Source organism: Cyprinodon tularosa, unplaced genomic scaffold (genome assembly GCF_016077235.1).
Source record: "Cyprinodon tularosa strain WSP-4 unplaced genomic scaffold, ASM1607723v1 ctg1012, whole genome shotgun sequence".
NCBI lineage: Eukaryota > Metazoa > Chordata > Actinopteri > Cyprinodontiformes > Cyprinodontidae > Cyprinodon > Cyprinodon tularosa.
This window is the reverse complement of record NW_024037797.1, coordinates 116439-142264: the sequence shown is the minus strand read 5'-3', so window position 1 is coordinate 142264 and position 25826 is coordinate 116439. Positions and strand designations below refer to the sequence as shown.

The 25826-nt window shown below is 37.5% G+C and overlaps 2 protein-coding genes across 2 annotated transcripts; one reads left to right on the top strand and one right to left on the bottom strand.

The window, feature by feature from the left end:
- The first annotated feature begins 686 nt into the window (after window positions 1-686).
- LOC119778770 (cullin-3-like) lies at window positions 687-19457 on the top strand. The gene is made up of 16 exons (XM_038278143.1): window positions 687-981; window positions 5528-5725; window positions 5835-5948; window positions 12379-12539; window positions 12677-12791; window positions 12874-13102; window positions 13224-13369; window positions 13484-13660; window positions 13752-13922; window positions 14625-14732; window positions 14911-15035; window positions 15120-15216; window positions 15338-15472; window positions 18032-18218; window positions 18414-18559; window positions 18923-19457. Exons 1-16 carry the CDS (start codon window positions 922-924, stop codon window positions 19052-19054), a joined length of 2301 nt encoding a protein of 766 aa, XP_038134071.1. The 5' UTR covers window positions 687-921; the 3' UTR covers window positions 19055-19457.
- A 900-nt stretch (window positions 19458-20357) lies between these two features.
- On the bottom strand, window positions 20358-25730 carry LOC119778746 (dehydrogenase/reductase SDR family member 12-like). Its single transcript, XM_038278115.1, has 10 exons — window positions 25530-25730; window positions 23249-23382; window positions 23082-23164; window positions 22901-22996; window positions 22726-22807; window positions 22585-22646; window positions 22343-22447; window positions 21340-21430; window positions 20844-20981; window positions 20358-20752 (listed from the first exon to the last, which is right to left on the bottom strand). Exons 1-10 carry the CDS (start codon window positions 25583-25585, stop codon window positions 20589-20591), a joined length of 1011 nt encoding a protein of 336 aa, XP_038134043.1. The 5' UTR covers window positions 25586-25730; the 3' UTR covers window positions 20358-20588.
- Between the last annotated feature and the right edge of the window lie 96 nt (window positions 25731-25826).

The window sequence follows — 25826 nt, the reverse complement described above, 5'->3', positions numbered from 1 at the left end:
TTCTGTTGATAATAAATAAAATCATACAAAGAGCCAATTTTTGAATCATGGATAAAAATAATGGCTTAAAGGAACATGGATGTTATTAGATCTGATTCCATTAATTGATGTAATGTCGCAGGTCTTATTGTGAGAGGCACATAGTATTTGTTATACGTGTGTAATGAATTTTCTGACACACTTTTGTAATTCAGTCTTAACTCACAAATTTAAATCATTGCATATTAACTGAATCTGAAAAACGTGATAGATTGTGTTGATATTACCGTGAAATCCCAAATACTTATTAAAATGAAGAACAAAAGCAGTTTGTGGAATGTTTTACTGGATAAATTAATTGTGAATATTTTAAATGAACAGTGAAACAAGTTCAAAGTCTCAAACTAAAGTAATGAAACCTGTTTTAAAATAGGTTATCGGTGAACTAGATAAATTAAAACAAAAAATTTACATCCAACAAGGTTTGTGTTCCTATATTCTAAATTAAGCATTATTCTGTTGACAGTACTTTCATAACTGTTTGGGCTTTACAACAACACCCCCAAAAAACTTTTAATACTTATGACGAATATGCTGAAGTGCGATAACAACCACAAAAGCGATGGAATAATGCTGGGTTCAACCCAACCTGTGGGACGCACCTGTCATTGTTGTGATTCTACAACTCTCGCGATATTTCCGGATTGCGCAGTGGAGAAGACTATTCACTTCGGCCGCCATCACTGCACACAAGCTAATATATTAGCCGAAACATTCTGTGGAAAGCGACTGACAACAGCGTAAACAACACAGATACCGACGGCATTCCTAGAAGGGGGTGAATTAACGTTAAATTTCCTGTCCTGGCGCAGAAAGCTGACTAGCAGCTGCCTTTCATGTAGTCTTTAAGTCAACTTAGTAACGAAAGTCGCTCAAGTAATCATGTCCAACCTCAAAGGCGGCACCAAGAAGGACACCAAGATGAGGATACGAGCTTTTCCTGTGAGTATTTTTATACGGATATTGGTTCTGAAAGTTGGCGTTTGAATATTGAAGATATCTGTGCTTGTAGCTGTCAGCTAACTAGCATACCCAAGCAAAAAATAGACGTCATTGTCAGGGGTAAACTACAACTGTATAAACGTATCAACTAATTTACCGGAGCTTTTATTGCGTTTTCTAAAAAAAAGCAACAACAACAAAAAAAAAAAAAAAAAAACAGCCGTTATTGCCTTGAAAATATTGCCGTTATTTGTAATGAGCTTTTTTTTTTTTTTTAGCGTATGTAAAGAAACTTCAAATGTAAGCTAGTTGGCAACAGGCCTGTTAGCTGGCATGAACGTTTGCCAAGTTCCTGTCAGACTGTCAACGGGTATCATTACGTAATAATTACTGCTTAGACTTTTTAGGACTCTGTACATATATGCTTTGTTCATGTGAGTCAATTTATTTGAAGCTAGGAGAGTTTTATTAGGACTAAGGCGTGAGTGTTCACGGCTGACCCAAGTTCAGTACTGAGGTGAGGACAAAATGGGATAATCTATGATAATAGATCCGTTGGTATCATTTTTAGAATATCTGTATTTCAAAACAAGCGATTAAGAGCATTAAGATATATTTTACTAATACATAGTTGATATTTGGAGCTTAAAAGACAAAAAACCTGCTCGGATGAGCTTTATTTCTGAGGTAACTTAAATCACCAGACATGTAAATTTCGACGATGTACTCATAAATACAAAGATGAGATCTAAAATTACAAAAGTTGTTTTAAATCTTACCATAACATGTTAAGCAAGCAATGTTAAATGAATGACCCACCTTTTACAGCGATAACAATAAAGATAAGGGTTGCAGATGATGATTTTACTTTTTGTAATCTAGTATTCTTTCAAGTGATATATCAATTATTTTGATGAATAACAGAGTAATTGAATAAAGTAGTGGTACATCTTACATATGTTACTCTACCTTATTAGAGAGCCTAATTAATGAAATAGAAAATAGATAAATAATGACATTCTTTTAATCCACATTTCAATGCTTAAAATGTAATAACATAGCAGGTCTTTAAGGTTGCATTAGTGCAAAAAAAAAGAGTTTTAAAAGCTCAGCCCTTTCTGCTTGACTTGATACCAGAAAAGAGCCAGCTTCATTTGGATGGACAATGGTTGCTTAGAAGATAAATCCTTTCCACTTGCATATTGCATTCTGGAAAAAAAACCATGTTTAGAAGATTTTTCTTCACATCAAAAAAGATTGTTGTTATTCAAATATACACTTGAAGACTACTCTCTTGTATCTGTAGCACAAAACAAATGATAAATAACACAAATTTGCAGAGCAGAGTACTTCTAAAAAGCCAGGTTTGTAGTTAATTGACAGGGGAGTTATGCTCCATAACACCTAACACCTGTTATGGAACAACAACTCAGTTTTACTGTGACACTTTTATTTAGTTTTAATTGTTGCTGGGGAATTAATAGAATTTGCAAAATAATCGCAAAACAGAATGCAATTTTCACGCAATCACAGATGCTCTCAATTTTGGTCAAATTACACTTATTAGGATTAAAACACTTTTTCTCTTTACCCATTTAGGTTATATGCTTAAAGTGACTGTGCTCCGTCAAACGTACAGCAAGATAGAGTTGCAGCTAGCAAGTGGATGCATAAATTTTTTTTAGAATGAAACACTTTTCCACAAAACAGGCAAAGTAAACTCGTTTTATAATGGACTCTGCACATGCAAACTTCAAATTCATGAAAACAATAAAAGCCTGATTGAAACATCGGCATGCTTGTTAGTGTAGAGAAGAATCAAAACAAAATTGACATATATCTGGGAGGGGTTGCAATTTTTATATTTCGCAAAATCGTTCTGTCCTAGCTTAAAGCAGTCCCACACTTATGATGCTTTCTGTCATTTTTCTCAGCATTTCTTTTTGCCCCTTGCCACCTCTTTCAAAATTGATAACTGCATTTATTAATTTTTCAACAGTCTAGGCTACCATTAGCAGACGTGGGGGTGCTTTACAACACAAATAACCACCCAGTCAGAACACTGTTCACTGAATAGTTACGCAGAATTTGATGAAGCCTTGAGGCAGATAATTTGCTTTGAGGAATTTTAGTAATTAAGTTACTTAAATTACTCTAGGAATAGCTTAAAGCTTATAAATATGACACTTAGCTTACAGAAGCAATATCATTAGCTCCTGAAATTAAGCTATTGAAAGCAATTTGCAAGTTCCTTTATTTTTTTAATGACGCTATTAATTTTTACCAGCAGTAGTTGCACATGATTGAAAGAGAGAGAAAGAACACACATCAAAGATCCCGAGATCATGAACTGAATCTATGGCAGATACAATATGGACCATAGTTTCTGTGTATGGGGTGCCGGTACTACTGCTACATTACGTAACACCACTTATTTTTCGAATTTTAATGGAATTTGGATCATGTGTGGGCTTATTAAGCCTATCTTATGTGTTCAAACAGTTGGTTTTTCATCAAATAGTTATTTGATTTATTATTTAAATTTGATTTTAAGAAATGTAATTCTTTAGTTCTAGGCCTTGGTGTGTTGCTTACATGAATACAACTAAAAGAAGGCCTTGTTTCCTTGATATGACTACAGAAGTATTTAAAAAAAGGAAACTGTAATAGCAAATAAAACCCATTTTTTAAGGCAATACTGCAAGTGATTAAAGCACCAAACAGAAGTGACATCTGAAATAATTTGTCTTTCTTTTTGCTTAACTTACAGTTTAAAAGATTTTATCTCCATGCTAAGTTATTAATGGTATTTATGCCCCCCTTTTCACTTCGGTTTAGAGGAATGTACAGCTATCTGCCTGAATAAATTTGGTAGTTGATTTTTGTGATCACAGCATTTTAAAGGTTCACTGTGTACACTGCTATCTCATAACATGTTTACCATTGTTCTGTCATTTGCCTTTTTTTTTTTTTTAAATAAGTAAATTATTCTCTAAAAAGACATTTGTATTTGGAACCTAAAAATCCAGAGTGTGGCTTTGCACACTACCTGAACAAAAATGTTCCCTCTTGTAAATAAAAGCTCAGTGTTTCATAGCTTGAAGTAAACAGATAAGTTCAGCTGCTTTGCTCCTCCTACTGTAGCTGCCTTCCCTGCAAACCTGTTTTTTCTCAGTTGTCTACAGAAACCTCACTTAATAGAAAGAGAAACTGTCAATCTGGAATGAGCTATCAGTTTTGGTAGTCAGGCCGCTATATGTTTTTAGGTGAAAAGGAAAGAGGATAGTTTTGAAAACCAAATTAAAATCAAGGCTAAATGCTTATATTTTTAACATAAAAAGCTGAACTACAACAGTGACCAAGGGAAGTTTATTCATATAGCACTGTACAGTAGCGGTACAATTCAAAGTGCTGTGCATAAGGAGGAAAAGAAATGTGAAGAAAAATAATCATTAAAATAAGATAATTATATATAACAACATTGGTTGAAAAAAATAAAAGAAATGTTACACTTAAAAATAATCTAAGAATGTTTAGAACTCACAGTCAAAGGCCACTCTAAAAAAATATGTTCCTTAAACTTGTCTTAATGCAACTAAGGGTTTCAGCGCTTTTACAGCCTGTTTGTAGTTTATTCCTGGTTAGTAGAGCATAAGAACTAAAAGCTGCTTCTCTATATTTGGTTCTGTGTATATATACACCAACATTAAGTCTGTAAAGTATTTTGGGGCTAAACCATTTAGTAGATTATTGACTAACAGATGTATTTTGAAGTCTATATTCGAATGAACAAGGAGTCAGTGTAGCACCTTTAGAACTGAAGTGATGTGCTCCACTTTGTGTCTTTTAGTGAGGATGCAGGCAGCAGCATTTCAGATTTGCTGCAGCTGTCTGATCTACTTTTTGGGAAGACAAATTAAGACGCCCTGGCACTAATCAATTCAGCTAAAGATGAACTCATGAATTTGTTTTTTAAAGGTCCTGCTGAGACATTAGTAATTAAATCCTGGAAAAGTTTTTTAGGGAATCAAACGCTGACTTTATTACTTTCTTTATGTGCCTGATTGGCTTGAAACCCAGCCTTTGCTTTTACCTTGAAACTCTTCATGTATAAATGAACTGTTTGTCCCATAAAAATCACAGTTTAACTCAGTGGTGTGTCTATCGATAGGCCATAGATCATAATTGGTTGATTTACATGAAAAAGATGGCTGATCACCGTGTTAGATTGTGGAAAAACTCCAGGAAATAAATTACTTTGGCTCTCAAACAGCATGCAGAGGCATTGATAATTCTGTAAAAAGCTGTGTTTTCTAGTTCCTTGGGTAGTGGTGTTGTCAGCTCGCTGTTTGTGCTGAACACAGGGGGATTTTACAGACCATTGATGATCTATCTTTTAGCAACTCCTATATATAACCATCTCACCCTTTTTCAGTCTTTTGAAATGTATAAAAATATAAAACCTCATAATGGTTAACTTGTACAGTTCAGGCATTTTGGTTGACATTTTGTGAGCATTATTCTTTCATTACTTTGTGTCCCACAGATGACGATGGATGAGAAATATGTAAATAACATCTGGGACCTTCTGAAGAATGCCATCCAGGAGATCCAAAGGAAGAACAACAGTGGGCTGAGCTTCGAGGAGCTGTACAGGAATGCCTACACAATGGTGCTCCACAAGCACGGAGAGAAGCTCTATACAGGCCTGAGGGAGGTGGTCACAGAACACCTCATCAATAAAGTAAAGTCATTTCTCTTTTTTTTTTTTTCCAAAACAGCATCAAAGAATTTTAAAAAATTAATTTTTTATCGGCCCCATTGATGTGTATTGATTTAGTTTGTGTTTTCAGGTGCGAGAAGATGTCCTAAACTCCCTAAATAATAACTTTCTGCAAACACTGAACCAAGCCTGGAACGACCATCAAACTGCAATGGTTATGATCAGAGACATCCTGATGTACATGGTAGATATTCTGTTTTTAAATTATTCTTGGACCAAATAATAAGGCTTTGTTTGCTTGTTGGTTTGTTTCTTGAATGGAAAATGGCAGAAGCAATTGTTTTGCAATTGGGTTCCAAGTGATTGATCCTTTGAGATAAGTGCTTAAAAAGTAGACCAGTCAGTATAGAGATCGCAGAGATCTAGTGGGCTCCCTTTGTCTCACATTTCTCTGCTTTCCTGTCCTGCTTTACTCTTGCTCTGTCCGGACTATTATTTAACTCTCTTTTTCCCTGATGTCCTGCTCGGCTAGGTGTAAATCGACGCATATAAAATGTGCATGGTCTTCTAAGATCTGCTAGAACTTGATCAACATGCTGTGCGGATTATTTAGAAATTGTAGGCTCCTTCTGATCTTTCCTCTTGTTTTTCCAATGTGAGAAATTATCAGTTAGGAAAGCGTATCTAAAACGCTAATTGAAATGATACAGTCTAGTATTAATTGACTGAAGCCTGACATGTAGGATACGGATGGAACGGTTTATGAAAACTGTCCGAACCGTTCGGTTCGACTGTCTCGGTTCGATTCGCATGTGTTGCGTTCGGTTCATTCGCTGCTCCTTTTTCTCATAGGCGAAGTGTGTACACTCCAGAGCAGAAGGTGGCGGTACTGCGACCAAAGCCAACCACCAGTAGTAAACAAGAAGAGGAAGAAGCGAAGCAGCGTAGCCGGGTGTAGCAGAAAAAAATCAGTTGTTGTGGAGAATTGTGTGGGTATAGCGAGTGGGAATTGGATGACGCGCCAGCAGCACTTTATAGGTCTGCTGTATGGGACCACTTTGCATTTAAAGTGAACTACGATGACGGCGGAAAGAAAGTTGTGGATAAAAGTGCGCAAGCATTGTGCAACACGTTTTGTTTATGCTAACAGCAACACGACCAACATGTCAGGCTTACAATCAACATATACCGAACTGAACCGAAAACCGTGACCACGAAACCGTGAACCGAACCGAACCGGGAATTTTGTGAACCGTTCCCCCCTAATGTAGGAGCAGTTAACTAACATTTTTGGTTTAGACTTTTTGCTTGATAACAAGTGCAAACTCAGACACAACATTATGGGCAGCATACTTTACCAGGCTGTGAAATTGACTTATTATCACAGATAATGTGTTTATGAATGAGTGTTATAATTTTATAGGTTATCACGATGTGAAAAATCATTGTAGGCATGTTAAATATAGAATTTTTAATTTTATGTGAATGTATTCTTATATAGAGTTAGGAGTTTAGAGTCATGCTGATGCCTGGATTATATTCAATTAATTTAGAAATAATTTTCTTCATACCATTAAAGAATATTCTCAAAAAAAAAAACAAAAAAAAAAAAAACAATAACGCCAGCCCTGGGTATTTACGCTACATTCAGACCTATGGGAGAATTATCCTGCCATAATGCAAGAGCACATAATTTCAATTTGAGAAAAGAATTTCATCTTCTTGCACTCAAAACTTATAATGCTTACTCTCAAAACACGCTCTCTCTCAAATATTTTCTCTTCTCTCTCAAAACTTTGTTTCTTCTCTCAGATTTAATGCTTCTTGCACAGATATTTTCTCCTCTCGCTTGCCTCCTTCTCTTCGCGCACAAACCGCACTCTGCTCAAGTCTTTCTTTTTTTTGCTCTCTCTCAGATTGGATCGGATCATCGCCTAGCAACCTTTTCAGCCAATAGAACGACAGTCTCAGAAAGGGTGCGCTTGTCTAACTCTATTGAGTGTGCCTGTGATAAACCTTACTGACAATAAAATGGCTTTTTGATTTAAAAGCTATCCATTTTCAGACGTGACGTGATGTGAACAGAAAACTCCCGCCTCAGAGTTGCTCGTCAGAAAAAAAAAAGTTTGCTAGTCAGGGCAGATGCTAATTCTGCCTCCAGCAGAAATTAAGTGACTTTTCATTGGTGATTCTTGAATCGCCCTTTATTATTTCCTTTTTTTATTTCCCTGATTGTTGTTGTTTTTCAGCTTCTTATTTTAATAGCTTTTAAATTAAAAAGCCAATTTATTGTCGGTAAGGTTTATCACAGGCACACTCAGTAGAGTTAGACAAGCGCACCCTTTCTGAGGCTGTCGTTCTATTGGCTGGAAAGGTTGCTAGGCGACGATCAGATCCAATCTGAGAGAGAGCAAAAAAAATCTGCAAGCAGAGCCTACGGGTTTGCGAGCGTATCTAAGACTTGAGCAGAGCGCGGTTTGTGCGCGAAGAGAAGAAGGCAAGCGAGAGGAGAAAATATCTGCAAGAAGCATTAAATCTGAGAGAAGAAACAAAGATTTAAGAGAGAAGAGAAAATATTTGAGAGAGAGCATGTTTTGAGTTTGAGCATTATAAGTTTTGAGTGCAAGAAGATGAAATTATTTTCTCAAATTGAAATTATGTGCTCTTGCATTATGGCAGGATAATTCTCCCATACAGACCGCACGCGATAGAAGAGCAGAAGCAGCTAGTTTACATGCAGGGTCTATGGTTGCATCAAGGCGCAGCAGGAGCAGCGATTTGCTGAAACAGCTGAACCAGCACCTCATGAGCCTTTGAGCATCTGAGGTGCAGGACGCGCTGCTCAAGCAGGAAAAATTTAACGTTTGCTGCTCGACGCGCCACCTCAACCAATAAGAAAAGCTAATTTGGGAGCTGGCAGGGAGACAGGCGCAACACTGCTGATACAGATCGCTAGAATCACTCCCCTGTAACAGTTCAACGCCTAAATTAACCTGTAAATTAAATGTCGAAACGTGCCAGCAAAATATGTTTGCTTTTATTGTTACACAAAAAACACCGTCCAGCCACCACAAACGGTAGTGAAAAACCCGAGAGGCGACTGGGCCATGCTTTTGAAAAGGGGGTTTCCAGTGACAGAGCACCGCCGGTGTACGGGGGTTTGAGCGGCTCTGACAGCGAAATTATATTTGAAGGCACTCAAATGAATCTCCTACCAAATATTGCACTCAAACACTCCTTTCTGTTTACACTATTGTATACATTAAGATAACTGATTATCCCGGACTGGGTCGTGGTAGTGCCAGCCTTAGCAGACTCTCAGACTATCTTCTCCAGCTCCTCTAGAGAAAGGCTGATGCTTTCTAGGGCCAGCTGAGAGACCTAGTTCCTCCAACAGATTCTTGGCGCCTCTACCCGTGGGAGGCTGCCAGAACCAAAATTCTGTTCCCCTTGTACAGTGACTAGATGGTCCCTAGTAAATGGCCCCCAACTCTGTATTCCCCCTCATAGAGGACCACGAAGGACACAGTCATATGCCCTCGCCAGGTCCAAAAAATGCATGTTAATCTGTGCATTATGAACCTTCCAACACCCTGCAAGGGGTGTAGCTCTGGTCCACTGTTCCATGGCCGGGTCAAAAACCATATTGCTCCTCCGAAAGCAGAGGTAGACAATCAGCCAGTCTCTCCTTTTCATAGACCTTCCTAGGGATTCTGATCCTCCTATCACTGAAACATACCCTCCACAGCCCATCCTTTTTTGGAGGAGAACCCCTCCTCCAGTCTTCCAGACCAGGGGTACTGTCCCTGACCACATGCTATGTTGAAGAGGCTTGTCATCTATTACAGCTTGACAACATCTGGAGACCTGAGGTAGTTGGGGTGGATCTCATCCATCACCATCGAGTTTTTATTAACAACCTCAGGGCTTCAACCTGTATACTGAACAACTTAGATCCCGAGCACCAAGCTTCTGCTTCCACCAGGGAAGGCATGTCAGCCAGGTCCCCAAAGTATTTCTTTCATGGTGGATGGTTTGCTAGAATGTCATTGAGGTCGTCTGACAGTCTTTCTCCATGGTCTTTCCAAGCTCCTCCCACGCCCAAGTTTTTGCCTCTGCAACTGCCCAGGCAGCAACACACTTGGCCTCATGTTACCTGCTCCCTGCCTCAGGAGTCCCACAAGCCAGCCAGTCTCAAATTGACTCCTTCAGCTTGAAAGCAGGCTTTATGGCCTGTGTCCACCAACATGTGCAGGGATTGACAGCGATAACAGGCAGAGCAGACCTTATGGCCGCAGCACAGGCAGCCACATCGATAATAGAGGCAAAGAACATTGTCCACTTAGACTCCATGTCCTCAGCCTCCCTGGAATCTAGGATACGCTCTCAATGAGTAGGAGTTGAATCTGTCCCTGAATATGAATATGCTCCACCAGATGTTCCCAGCAGACCCTCACTACTAATTGGGTCTGCTTAGTCTGTCTAGTTTCCTCCTTTTCCAGGGAATCCAACTCACCACCAGGCGGTGATCGATGGACAGCCTTGGATGTCGTGCACTGATGGACATCCTTTTGTCTAAACATGGTGTTTATCATGGACAATCCAGAATTCTAGTTGAGAGCTGGGGGTCTGTTCCTCCAATCACTCCTCTCCAGGTGTAACTGTCATTTCCCACTGGAGTGTTGAAGCTATTTAAAATGGATTGAATGATTCCCTTTAAAAATAGACTAAAAACATTTGCCTTAATTATTTTTCAGAAGTAATAAATGTACCTGTATTTCATAATTGTTTGCAACCACAGTTAAGTTGCTTGTGACAGTTTATGCCATAGCCTTTTTATATCTAACAAGTGATTAATGCTTAAAGGTGTTTGTCAAGGAAGTCATTTTCCAAATACCTGACTGCAAAGAGTACAGACCATTAGGTATGCAGAGTAATAACATCCTGCCAACATTTTTCCTTCTAAAACGATCAACGTCTTAAGAACCATCTACTGTAGACTGGTAAATGTCTCATCCCTCATCAGAAACTATAACAGCAAAGTAAGAACAGTGGTGCAAAGAAATGGAATTTATTTGATATCATGTTTAATAGTTTTAAATCACAATTTGGCAAATTTTACTTGTTTAACTTGACAACTTTCAGAATTAGAAATCACAGATAAAAGCACCATTTTCTAAACAACAAGACCTCAAAGCTAAATAGATTATGGGCAACTGGTTTTCTAACATGTTAAAAGATTAATTAAATGTACCTGTAAACCATATTTTAATGTTTTTGGTAATTAGCCCTGAACTGTAGAACATTTTACACATTCGTCATATGTGTATAAAAATATGTTTATACCATGAGTCCTGTTTGAAAATGTTTTGGTTTCACACGTTTATTCTTTTTCTCAGCACAAACAAAAACATAAATGAGTTGAGTGATGAAAACTTATTACAAAAAGATATAAAAGCGTCAAAAGAAATATCACATATCAACATTCTACTCATTCTGAGACGTCTCAACTATTAGAGTAGGAAGACAAACCCTGAATAAACATGGTTTGGGGGAAAAATAGACTTTCCATGAATTAACGTGTTTGACCACTCAACAGTTAGACTGATTGATGGAAAAATCCCTTAAATGTTTCGGAAGATTTAACTCCTAAAGAAAAATACTGAGTTCTTGATAAAGGTCATTCAGTCTGATTAGTGCAGATTAAAGGCCAATTTATGCTTCTGACACATAGCCTCTGCAACTGCCAAATCTGTCTCTGTGCGTGACCACGCCCCCCACGCAGAGGTTCTGCAACCTTTGTTGCGCACCTCAAGAAAATCTTGACTATGCATCGAATGGTCACTAACCCGCGCAGACCTCAAGTGGAAGTGGCAGACAAAAAGCACCTGTGATTGGTCCTTGGTATGCCTTTCCGGCTGTGTGGTCGTCCTTCTCGATTCGGTGCCGGGGTGCGCCATTTTTAATAACCGAGGAACAACTACAATTGACAACTACGACGAAAGGTTAATCTGTCTTTTTGCCAACTCCATTAACAGAACCTGTTCCTCTTTGATGTCTAGCAACTCTAGATCTATCTCCGTGGCTGTGATATCTCGCAGACACGCCATTGTTGTTTTTTCGCAAGATAAATACTCCCGCCGGCGGGGCCCGACTTCTTGTGAGCATCCACCGAAGTTCTTGCGAGTTCTTGAATAGGTTCCCCCTTGCGCTTTGGTTAGGAAACTGCTGCGCGTCCATAGAAATTCCAGACCGACGGTGCAAAAGCATACCAGCAAAACTGGTTTGCGACCAGACCCAAGCGACATTTCATGTGTGCGGTTGTGGAAGTCTAATCTACCCTTAAGCCTGCCCCCCAAGAAAAAGAATATCTTGATAAGAAAATTGATGGATAAAGTGATGAGCCTGTCATGATTTCTGCCTAATAAACAAGTACGTTATGTGAGTCTAATGATTTAGGAATGTTTTTTACAGGACCTTGACCCTTTTAAATCAATCCAGTTGTGTTCAAGGGCTTTAAAATAAGCTTAAAATGGGTAATTAAAATATTTCGGACTTTAAAAAACGTGTATCAACAGCAGCTCTGTTGCTCGTTAAATAAGCAGTGTTGGTTAAATCGGGCCAAATTATTGTCGTCTTTTCAAGAATTAAATCTTTCCCTCCTTCTCTTATAGGATAGGGTTTATGTTCAGCAAAACAACGTGGAGAATGTATACAACCTCGGCCTAATCATATTCAAGGACCAGGTGGTGCGCTACGGCTGCATTCGGGACCACCTGCGGCAAACGCTGTTGGACATGATCGCACGGGAAAGAAAAGGGGAGGTTGTGGACAGGTAAACCCCTGTGTTCCTTCACTGGATGAAGGAGGCAGATAATGTTGATGGTTTACAAAGTCTTGTGTAACTCAAAAAACAGACTCAAGTTTTTCTATTTTATTTTATTCTTGTTTCTTTCCCACTATCACCTGCAGGGGTGCCATAAGAAACGCGTGCCAGATGCTGATGATTTTGGGTCTGGACGGTAGATCTGTATATGAGGAGGACTTTGAAGGCCCCTTTTTAGATATGTCAGCTGAATTCTTCCAGGTAAGTCTGTACTTTATGTCTCAATGCAAGTCTATTTTTCCTATCTGCTGCTAAACAGCTCATTAATCTTTTATCTTCTCAGATGGAGAGCCAAAAGTTCCTGGCAGAGAACAGCGCCAGTGTCTACATAAAGAAGGTGGAGGCTAGAATCAATGAAGAGATTGAGCGAGTTATGCACTGCTTAGATAAGTCAACCGAAGAGCCAATTGTTAAGGTAGTGGAAAGGGAGCTTATTTCCAAACATATGAAAACCATTGTGGAAATGGAGAATTCGGGCTTGGTCCATATGCTCAAGAATAGCAAAACAGAAGGTAAATTAATTTAAAGGCTTCATTTTGATTTAATTCTCATATCGCTCCAAGATTTAAAAAAACAACAAACCTCTTTGTCTTTGTTTATGTATTTATTTATTTTCCCTTATGTTGCTCTCAGACCTGGCCTGCATGTACAAGCTGTTCAGTCGAGTGCCAAATGGCCTGAAAACAATGTGCGAGTGTATGAGCTCCTATTTAAGGGAACAAGGAAAAGCTCTCGTGTCAGAAGAGGGAGAGGGCAAGAACCCAGTTGACTACATCCAGGTATACTGATAGTGTCACAAATCTCAAACGACTATTTAATGACTTCACTTTAACATTTTAAGAGACAGAAGCTGTTTCAGAGATGTCACTTATTCTTTACCTTTTTCTCTAAAGGGTCTGCTAGACTTGAAAACACGATTTGATCATTTTCTCCTCGAGTCCTTCAACAATGACAGACTGTTTAAACAAACCATCGCTGGAGACTTTGAATATTTTCTCAACCTCAACTCCCGCTCCCCTGAGTACCTGTCACTGTTCATAGATGATAAGCTGAAAAAGGGAGTAAAAGGGGTATGTGGCTTTGTAATAAAAACAGTTTTTATTGTTTTCAGACGTGGTTGGTGGAACAATATCTAAATACGCTTGATTTATTTTTAACTAGCTGACAGAACAAGAAGTGGAGTCTATTCTGGACAAGGCAATGGTGTTGTTCAGGTTTATGCAGGAGAAGGACGTCTTTGAAAGATACTACAAGCAGCATCTGGGTCGGCGGCTTCTCAGCAACAAGAGCGTTTCAGACGATTCAGAGAAGAACATGATCTCTAAGCTGAAGGTGAAAGAATCATAAGAGATATACAGGTTCTTTGAAATAAAAACAATTCTAGAGGACTTACACAGATAGGGTTGGAAGATATGGACAAAACTTTTATCACAGTATATTTCTTAATTTCGTCAATAACATATGGTTCAGATTTTGATGCAGACAATTTAAAGCCTGAGAAAAACTACCAAGAAAGTCCACAAAATAACCCAAAACAAACTTCTGAATTTTATCACACAAAGTCCATGAAAGTCCTCAACTATTACATTTTAGAAATTATTGTTTTAATTCATTTTTTTCACAACTATCTTTGGGAGCTACAAGCTAAAGAGATGAAGTGCACATTTAACCAGGTGATCGTCTCTTCTCCTGACATTCCTCAGTCCATGGCCTTTCCCCGCATTTTAGTTTGTAATCCCATCCTTTATTTTCATGCGATTGACTGTCACGTGTATTCACTGTCGTTTTTATTATCTACTAGTATTTTTTCATTTCCAAAGAAAGGGTGTTTGCTATTTATCTGCTCTACACAATGATACATGAGTCTGTAATAAGTATGTATAATTTAACTTTGATGATAACCTAGTTCAGTGGAATGTACCTGTAGCTGTTTTCTTAGGATTAGTGATCTTCTATTTCAAATACATCTCCAACTTTTTATTTATGTATGTTTTGCAGTTTAAGCTATCTGTTCTCCTGGTTTCTCCCTTTCAGACCGAATGTGGCTGTCAGTTCACCTCTAAACTGGAAGGAATGTTTCGAGACATGAGCATCTCAAACACTACCATGGATGAGTTCAGGCAATACATACAGAGCATATCGGTAGGATAATAAAAACGCAGTTTGGTCACATTCCTTAAGTGTTCATTTTACTTTAAAACATTGAGTTATTCTGTGGTTTTGGCTCTTTAATTTAAATAAAAAAGATATATTTTTTTTGTTCTGTGTTGTCTGAAGATGATTGTGAAGGAAACTGAAAGGTTTTATGCATTAATTTCAGGCTTCTTTAAGTGGTGTAGACCTAACAGTAAGAGTCCTGACCACAGGCTACTGGCCAACACAGTCTGCCACACCTAAATGCACCATCCCGCCTGCTCCTAGAGACGCATATGAAGTCTTCAGAAGGTATAACGACCTTTGAAAGATATTACTGTTTATGGTTTGTTTGGACAGCTTCTGAGGAAAATACTGTGTGTCTTTATTGAACAGGTTTTACCTTGCTAAGCACAGTGGAAGGCAGCTCACACTACAACACCACATGGGTGGAGCAGACCTAAATGCAACGTTCTATGGAGCTATTAAAAAGGTACTCTAAATGAATAAGCAGCTAGTTGTATTTTTCAAATATAAAATGGTGGAATTATGAATTATAGATTTAGATTCCTGAGTTTTTATTTCTATTGTGTGTGTCCCTGCTTTCTCTGCAGGAGGATGGTTCTGAGGTGGGTGTCGGTGGAGCACAGGTAACCGGAACTAACACCAGAAAGCACATCCTGCAGGTCTCCACCTTCCAGATGACCATCCTCATGCTCTTCAATAACAGGGAAAAGTGCACTTTTGAGGTGAGAATACCATGCTCCCCCTGTTTTCTAAATGCTTTCTAAATGCCACTAACCACAACAATGTGATCACCTTAAAGCCTGAACAAACTGGAAACTATTTAGTATCAGTCTGATAGAAAATCAGATCTTATGAGGTCATGGCTGACTTTGAAAATGCATCAATAAAGAAAACAAATTCAAATATGACTGAAGGGGAAATTTAAAAATGTATTACAAACGTTAACAGACTTCTTAACCCTGTATACCCTGGTTAGTGTTTGTTTGACATTTTTATCTCATCTCGTTTAGGTCAAATGTTTCCTCAGGGCTTATAGAAACAGGTTTCTCAGCATACATGAGTTGTTGTGTCATAGAAACATATTATTTAGCAGTTATCCAGCAGTTGCCAATGGGTAAACCAACAAAATTAATTTACATTAGCTGTAAAATTTTAAAATACAGAATCTGTTAACCCTTATCTAAATTCTTCACGGTTGTGATGCACCAATGTGCTTTTATTAAAACAAAATATTTGCATTTACGCAGGTTTAGATTGACAAAGTAGTGGTCATATTTAACAATAATGATTTTAAAGACACCAAGCTGCAAAACTTAAAGAATAAACAGATAATATAAAGAATATCTGGATGCAAATGGTGCTCACTGTCGGGGAAATAAGTTCATGGTGATAATTTTAAGGGAAATCATTTGAAAATTTTGCAAGCTCTTTGTTTTTAGGCATCTATGAACACATTAATTGAGTTTATAAATTATAATTTTTCCCTATCCTATTTCAATGTTAGAACTTTTAATTGTATATTTAAGTATGACAAGTCTTAACATACAGGTTTTGGGCTCAGTGCCCACATTTAGATATTTATCTTTACATATGTAAAATATGAAATTACATAAATGAAATTAAGTGTTAATTTCATTGCTTGATTTTACTGGCATAGAAATTTGCCCTGATCAGAATTTAATGCTCCATATTCGTTAAGTAATGTAATTTTTCCTCTGCTCTATAATACTATCTTAAATGTTTGTAGCAACAGTCCCAGAGACGTATAGTTGTTATATCCTGTTACAATATGGATATATGTCTTCTCAATCTAAATATGACTCTCCATGACACGGCGGCTTGTGATATGTGGAGAATTTTAAAACCCAGAATGTATTTTTAGAAAGGAATAGTTTTGAATTCAGTTTATGTAGCTATTATTATTAATGTTTTAAGATTGATGTAGAGGTGTAAATAATAATGGATTTGTTAAGGTCTTCTCAAAGTTTGGTGTCATAACAATATATATTGTAAAATGCTTAGTTATATTTAAAGATGCCAGTTTAGTTTTAATGTAATTGTTGTTCTCTGTTACATATTTGAACATATGTTGCAATGAATAAAAATCATTAGGATTTGGATAACCCAAGGTTGGCATCTCTCAGCCCACAAGCGGCATATTGTGCTCTCCTCTGTATGAATTGAAAAGAAAAAAAAACTTAAGCCAAACTTTACAAAACCTCTGAGCTCAGCTTTCACTGCCTCAACTATTTAAAACCCATTCCACACTCCATGTTATTTTTTCTGTTCTTTTTTTTAAATGTAATTTCCATTAAAATCCTTTACTTACTGCTACTCAGGTAGGCCATTAAAAGGGGTGCTGCTTTATATATAGCAGCTGGCGCCACTCTGCTTACCTTCCATCTAAAATGCTTCTCTAAATTCTCCTTAGGTGTCAGTGTGTGCGTGAATGGTTGTGCGTTTCTGTGTTACCCTACGACAGACTGCCGACCTGTCCAGGTTGTAGCCCGCCTCTCGATTGTGACAGGACTAAGCGGGAGAAAATGTCTGACCCTGTCAAATAAGGGACATTGTTTACATTTTTCTAATTCTAGATCTACTAACACTACTTGTATTAGAAGCCTTTCCATATGCATTGCAGCCACTGTGACAGAAAATCAAAATTGCATCAGAGCTTTTAGAATCTGACACAGGCAGGGAGACCCGGCCTTTTGATGGAGATGGCACACAGCTTACTGCAAGGAACAGTGTTCAGGATTTGCTCTCTAGTTGATCTGTGGGTTGATCTATTTACAACAAATGGCAATCCATTGTGCAATTTTACACTTTCCATCAGGAGCAATAATGGCATTTTCAGGACGTTGACCAATAGAAGCTCTTCGATTAAATCCACCTACAGCCAACATTGACTTCTCGTGAACAAGAAGTTTTTATTGCCCTTTGTTTTTTCTTCATCTGTCTACTTTGATCTGATGATTACCATTTCAGAGGAGCTGCAGCAGGCTGGAAATTTTATGACTCACCTGGTTAGCCATCAGTGTGTCTATTTCCTTATGGGAACCTGTCTCCTTCTCTGTTTTTTAAAAGCTTTAATAATTCACTATGAACTCCTGCTGATATGCATTTAATTAAATGTCTATATTTGAATTTGTTTAGTATTTTTATAGCTTTTCTTTTTACAGGGCGTTTGTATCCTTATAGAAATTCATACATTGTTAAACAAGTTTTTGAATCTGAATTGTATATTTTTTATGATAAAACCTTTTGTCCTGTTTTTATAGGAGATTCAACAGGAGACTGATATACCCGAGAGAGAGCTGGTGCGGGCGCTGCAGTCCTTAGCCTGTGGCAAGCCCACACAGAGAGTTCTAACGAAAGAGCCAAAGTCAAAAGAGATCGAAAATGGCCACGTTTTCACAGTCAATGACCAGTTTACCTCCAAGCTGCACAGAGTCAAAATCCAGACAGGTGAATTCAATTTATTTGTTAACTTTTTTAAATTCAATTTTGACAAACCTTCCACTACCATTAAACTCGGAATATAAACTTCTTTTTTTAAGATAAAAGCTTGTCTTTTATTTATAAATAAAAAACCAATGGGATTAGTATGTTTCATGTTTGTTTGTGTTAACAAGTTTTTTTTGTCTATGATTCAATTTACAGTTGCTGCTAAACAAGGGGAGTCAGATCCTGAAAGAAAAGAGACACGGCAGAAAGTCGATGATGACAGAAAGCATGAGATCGAGGCAGCCATTGTCCGCATCATGAAATCCAGGAAGAAGATGCAGCACAATGTCCTGGTAGCAGAGGTAAACGGAGAGCTTAGAAATTCTCCTTTTAAGCTTTTCATTTAAATTAAATCAAAAACAATGTTATTTCTCCATTTGAGCACTTGGATTTTCCTGGATCCATTTTATTGAGCACATTGATGACAATGAGGGAGAGGAGTCCCCATTGATGGGACTGTTACTGTGGCTAAAAACAGTCTTTTGCTCTCAAAGCAACCCAAATTCAAGTTAATCTCACTAGTTCTGTTCTGACTCATCTCATACAGTTCCTGCTTCTATCTTAGTCATTCTCATATAACTTCCCACTGCGTAAAACCTATTCAGTTCATAGACAATCTCATTGAAAATAACATTTTTAAGAACATTTTTTATTTCTGTCTTCAGGTGACCCAGCAGCTTCGAGCAAGGTTCCTCCCCAGTCCTGTGGTAATCAAAAAGCGCATTGAAGGACTGATAGAAAGAGAATACTTGGCACGGACGCCAGAGGATCGTAAAGTGTACACCTATGTGGCATAGAGAGGAAACCTGAGGAGAAGGGATTGGAACGTTTTCCGTGGACTGTTGTTGCGTATGGACTGTAAGCTTCTTTTACAGAGAATGACTGGAAACCTGATTCATTGACTCCTGCAAAAAAAAAGCAGTAAGCTCCTCTTGTACATGGGATGTAAAAACTTGGGATAGAGAAAAAAAAGAAATCAGATGTTCTAGATTTCTTTTCAAATCGGGCCCGGTCTTCCTATTCCCAGTGAGTTTTTACATGGAGGGATCCAGCTTCAAGATTTTCACTGTTTTACCCTGGTAGAGTTCAAAACTTGTAATGAATCCCGTGGGAAAATGTGAATGCACCACATTATTTTTTTTTTTGTTTTGTTTTGTTTCAGTACTGTATGAAACTAATAAAATTATTCAAACAAAAAAATGTGGACTGTTACAAAATAAATTAATACTGTTGCTTTGTCATAGAATTACATTGCTTATCTTCTATATTTGAATTTCTGGAATTAAGATTCTCCGTCTTGGTCTTGAATTCACAAGATGTAATTTAAGTATTTTGCAAGTATTCAATATTAATTTTTCTCATGTTGTAAAGCTTGTATTTCGATGCCAGAAGTGACGCATAAGAGAATATTCAATTATATGTAAAGGGTTTAATGAGGCAGCCTAATTTACATCTTCATTCAGTGTCAAACAGTGTGGCATTCACTGTCTGATCTCCCTCCACAAGGTACCTTTTTAAAAAAAAAAAACAGCTCATTAGTTTTAATTCCACCAATAAAGGTACTACTAACTGATGCTCCAATAAAATCCCAAAACAAATTATTCCAGGTTGAAATATATCCATTTTCAATATTTGTAATCAAACAGCTATTCTCTCAAAACAGCCTAATTCATTTATACAAAAGGTGGAAGATTTCTTGATTTTTTTTTTTATTATATGAATGTTGCCATCCAATCAAAATGCAGGAAATACTCAAGTTTTACTATTTTGATTTGCTAGTGCTTCCATAAGCATCTGGATTTTTTTTTTGCAGTTTTGTTCTAAGAAACGTAGGCTATAGGACATGATTTAGTTGATCTTACCATTTTGTAATATCAACTTTGTCAAAAAAAGGGAGTGAAATAGGCTGATGGTATAAGGGTTTGCAAAACCATTGTTTTCCATTCTTAAATGTGTTTGGGAATATATGCCAGGGGTTTTAAAATCCCTGTAACTCCTGGATTCTTGGGCCTTATTGCTTTAGTATTCAACTCCATAAGACCTGTTATGCTTTTTAGCCAAAATGTTTTGTCAAAAACATTTCATTGGGAAATGATCACATTCCATCAGAAAACATTTTATATTAGTGCTTTCCTGATTTAACATGGAGGCTGATGGAGGAAGGAGTCCAGACTTGACTTTATTTCAGGGGAAAAAACAAAAGCATTATTTTACTGCACTTTTTTTTTTTAATGAATGGAAATTGTAAACTATTTAAAACAGATGTTGATCTTTCAAGCTTAGACAATTATACTTATATTCATTTGTCAATGACAAATTGTGTAACAGAAGTTAGACAAACTGAGGTATGGAAATATCCACACGGTCTCTCAGACCTTCCCCATGTAACCGAACAGCTCTGGCCAGGGTCTCCAGCTGAGTTATGAAGCTACGGATCTCTTCATCAGAACTGTGAGTCCAAGCCAGGGGGAGGTGCACTGGAACAGGCTTACGGTCTGAAACAAAAACAAATGGTAAGGAGACCTGACAACCAACAATGTCTAACCTCATCAAAGATGGCTGACTGCATCACTTCACTGATCTCACCTTGGAAAAACTGCCCACTGCGTTTTCTAGCAGCAGCTCTGGACAGGGCTAACCACACCACTGTGTCAGCACCTTGGTCCACACTGCGTAATCTGTTCCCCATCATCTGATGGAACTGAGGCATTGATGTAGAAACGGCTGCAAACAACAAACAATGCACTAAATAGAAATATATTAGATTAAAATGAATTATGTGTGTTTGGATGTATGTTTAGTCATTAAGAAGGAAAGTACTGCTAAAATATCTTGGAGGATTAGTAGGGAATATGGAATATGACAGGTACTGTAGAAAACCATGCATCTAAAAAAAAATTAATACTTTTTATTTTTGCATCCACTGTGTTCACTATGGATGTTCCACAAATTATGGATTTTAATTACATAAACAGACTTGATGGATCACACATCCTATGCAATATGGTGAGAACTAAAAAAAAGTACACAAATAGAGAAGGAACTACTCTCTAAGATATTTGTTTGAATTTGGAGACAGTACCTGGTGTATCAACCCAGCCAGGATGCATGGCAGAAAAATGAATGACAGGGTTGGTTTTAGCCCAGTGCTCCGTGAGCACCACCTGCTGTCTCTATAAAGAAACAGCATGTTTTAATCTTAAGTAAAACGCCCATATTACAGTATCATCATTATATCATACCAATCTATTCTTGGAGTAAAAAGCCTTCTGCTAAGGAAAATACAGTGCCTGACAAAAATACTTTAAAGGTTTTTCACCTTTTTCGTACCAGCTGGGAGGGCTGTGGTAACAGAAGAGGCTGCAGCTCAACTTTTGAGAAAACAACTGTTTGCACTGTATTGCACAAATATGGCTCTTATGTCAGAGTCTCCCCCCTTACAAGTTATGTCACCCTGACTTTGCATTGATTTCCATTCATTTCAACAGTCATCTCGTCCCTAACGGAACCTAAAAGTGCCCACAACTAAACATAATTCTGGGGAACTAGCTGCACACACACATACATATTTGATAAAACTATGTTGAAGACAAAAATCTGGAAGACAACCAGAATGTCTAAAAAGTGTGACTTTGTGACCTACATGTGAAAGATAAATATGTAACAGAGAGATAACAATAGTATTGGGGTTCCTAGATTTATTCTGCAGATGCAGGACATCTGCTTAGATTTGATAGAATAAGTGATGGAGCTAAATATAGATAAATAGTGGCAGGAAATATTTTCGAGGTAACAAAGGGCTGGTGATGTAACTCAAATATCACAGTGCTTGCTTATATCAAAGGACATTTTGAAATCATGGACACAACCCATAAAATATGACTGAGTTTGAGCTGATTTGAAAATAAGAAAGTAAAGCAAATAAGGAAAGTAAATTGGAAACAGATTTAAACCTTTCAACATCACAGTTCTGTGCTACTCTGTGTTGGTCTATCAAATAAAAAAAAAACAATAAAATAGAGGACTTTGGTTATAAACGTTGTGAATACTTCCTTTCTTATATATAAATATTCTCCTTGTCTTACCTTGTTCTGTGCATAGACCATGACACCATCAAAGTAGCCTTTTTCTGACTGCAAATCATCAGTTCTGAGTTTCTGGACCAGCATGCCCCCTGAGGACACAGTGATCTAAGCAGCGAGGCAGTAAACAGCAACAGCAGTGTGGTTAGACAACAGCCACTAAAGCACAGACAAAAGTGGCATTATGCTGTCCACATGATCCAGATTAAGACTCTGTTTGTGAAAATGTATGCATGAAGTCGTACCACTCTTGGATCCCGGCTCTTCTGCAGAAGTGGTATAAGAGCCTGAGTGAGGATGTACACCGCTAAAGTAATGGAAGTGAATGCATTTAGAATACTGCTGTGCTGCAGGAGGACATTCTATCTGTTTGAATCCATGCTCACCCATAGTGTTGATGGCAAAGTTCATTTCCAAGCCCTCTGCATTCAGCTCTCTCTTGTGCGTCATACATCCTGCATTGTTTATCTATCACATTATTTCAAAGCACCCACATCAGAAATATGAAGCTAAGCTTTCTATCTAGAGTCAACAAAAAGATAGTGAGTAACTGATGCCTACCAAGACATTCAGTGATGGATGCTCTTTCTTGAAGGTCTCAGCAAATTCCAACACTTTCCGAGTCTGAGCCATGTCAACCACATGGATATATACCTCCTACAGCAACATAAGGGAGTTAATTGCTCTTGATAACTTGATTGACAATTTGAAATAAAGGGAGGTTCAAGTCTAAGTCACCCACCGCGTTCCCAGACTCAAAAACAATCTGTGACTTGGCTTCTTCTGCCCTGTCTTTGTTCCTGCACACCATGTGGACTGTCCCCCCTGAAAAAAAAACAAAAAACATTGTTTATTTTGTGACTTTTGTTATTACGTCATTATAGAGAGAACGCTTCTTTAGCTTAAAACCTTTCTTGGCTATAGCCATGGTGGTTGCTTTGCCGATACCACTATTGGCTCCAGTGATCATATAAGATCGCCCAACAACAGACACTTCCAGGTCTTTAGCCTCAAAGTCTTTTGACGCAGCAACATATCCCTTCCTACAACAAAGAAGATGTTTGATTAATGTAAGAGAAAGGTTAATGATTTAATGTTGTCATCTGTAGAAGAGCATATTTTAAAAAAAAGAACCATCAAAGTACTTTATTGGCAAATTCTGAAGAAAAAAACTGCACAGTATGGTTGGCAATTAAGAGAAAGCAGTTATTAAAACAACAGTATTAAGTATAGAAGGTAATAAACTAGGAACAAATAATAATAATAATAAAAAATCTCAGAAGCTATATGTAAGAAAGGTTTTTTTTCAAATTCATTCGCCTGAAGAAATCTCACATAAAGTAGAAGACTGTTCTGGAGGTTTGGTCTCGCTTGCAAAGATTTCGGATACTATTATATGAGATGGGGGCTAAAATAGAGTCCTGAGGCAAATCAAGAAAGAAGAGACACAGCTAAGAATTCACATTCATCATTATTAGAAAAAAATTCTGTAAGACAGATTTCTTTTTGTTTTAAGTTATTTTTGGTTGTTGTTGTCACACTGAATTTTAGATTCCCAAAAACATTTTGTTTCCGGACAAAAATCACCTGAGTAAATTCTAAACACTGCTGCAGATAACACTATTGGCTCCACCTGTCACTGTGTGACAGTTGTTGTTGGAGCAAACAAGTATCTACAAGTGTTTGCTATAAATTGCAAAAACTGTTTTAATCGCATCTGATAAATTGTCGCCCGCTGGTCTCTGTACAATTTTCATAATTCGCCCACATTCCAAGGTTTTTTAGAATAAATGGTTTGTTTGAGGTCAAGCTACAGAATCTTGATTGGATTCTGTAGGATTCTTGTGTCTTTAAGCCATTCAATGGTGAATTGATTGGTGTGTTTCAGATCATCACCCAGCAGCATATCACCTGAGTGATATGGAACTTAAAGAAAAACTCGTGGCGCGAGTTTATCTTTTGGGATTTTTTGGCCAAGAGCAGAATTTATGATTCTATTAGCTACGACAAGTTTTCCAGTTCCTAAAGCAGCCCTGGACCGACACAGTATTATCACCATGTTTTATTAAAACATATCATAATAGTCTTTTTTTGTTTTATCGATCCACTGATATTTCACCTCATCTTAGCTCAAAAAATGTTAATTGAAAAATCCTATTTTTCCAAAATTGTATTTTTTTTTAATTCAGCAAATATATTTTTTGTTTCCCTTAGAAATGACCTTTGATCCATTTTACAGACTGAAAGAACTCAATTATGTTGTCCTGTTTCCTTGAATTAATTTGAAAAGAATCCTAATGTATTGCTTTATCAGATCTTGAAGCCTACTTCATGTTGTCAAATAGGTTCAGTTTAGGTGACTTATAGATTCTGTAGGTTTGCTTGTAATCAGACTAATGTGAAGCAAGTGAAAATAAGTTCGGCTTTACTGCACACATTTTAATCACATGTGATTAATAAGGCCAAAGATGGTTGAAATAGTTTTTTGCTCCCCTTGATAAATTAAACCATAATATCCATAAATGCATTTTGTATTTATTTTAGTGATCTTTGTCTGATATTAATACTTATTTAATAATCAGAAATATGTCAGAGTACCAAAGAAAACAAAAATGAATCTACAAGGAGGTAAACACATTTTCAAAGTGCTACAAATCTATAGACAGGACCAAATTCAATAACCAAGAATGACAAAAGAAATCTTTTAATTTCACTCCATCAAAATCAGTTCTGAAAACACTAAAACTACAGACTACAGATCAAAACTGGGCACCAGAAATTTTTATTAAACTTTTTTGCGCTATAGTTTAGGAGTTCACATCAAATAAAATTCCACGACTGTCAAGCTACAGCAACAGTTATGCATAAACAACCCTCTCAGTGACTGACAGCTTTAACTCTTTTAGCTCATATAGAGATGTGTCATCCTCAGCACATGTGAGCTGTCAATAGAACTATTGTAATTGTACATAAAGGCCAGTTTGTGTTGTGATTTGTGCCAGACAGTGATCAGACCTTTAACAACCTTTATTACAGTTACAACATAAATACATGTAATACATCTGAGTCATTTTTATGTTTACAATCAGTAGGCCTAATAATCCAGTGTTTTAATAATTAACAAACATATTTTTTTCTTGCATTTTCCCTGACCTGAGATCAGCATCAAAGTGATGTTGAAGCCACTGACCTTGTGTACTGTTGGATCCCATTCAAAAACCAGACGCTGTTTCGATACAGAGACATGATGTGAAGTGGACAACAATCCCCAGAGGAATGGCCCTATCCCCCCTATGATCCTCACTATCACTAAAATAGGTTGGCATCACATGAGAAAGACTCAGGAGCAATATGCTGCTCCCTACCGATCAATAGTCGGAATAACACTGAAACGCTCCCTCAGACAGACATGTAGTTAAACTTTTATTAGTTTATTCATTAACAGGAGCTGATCCCTTACAGTGACCAATCAGATGCCGCAGAGCTG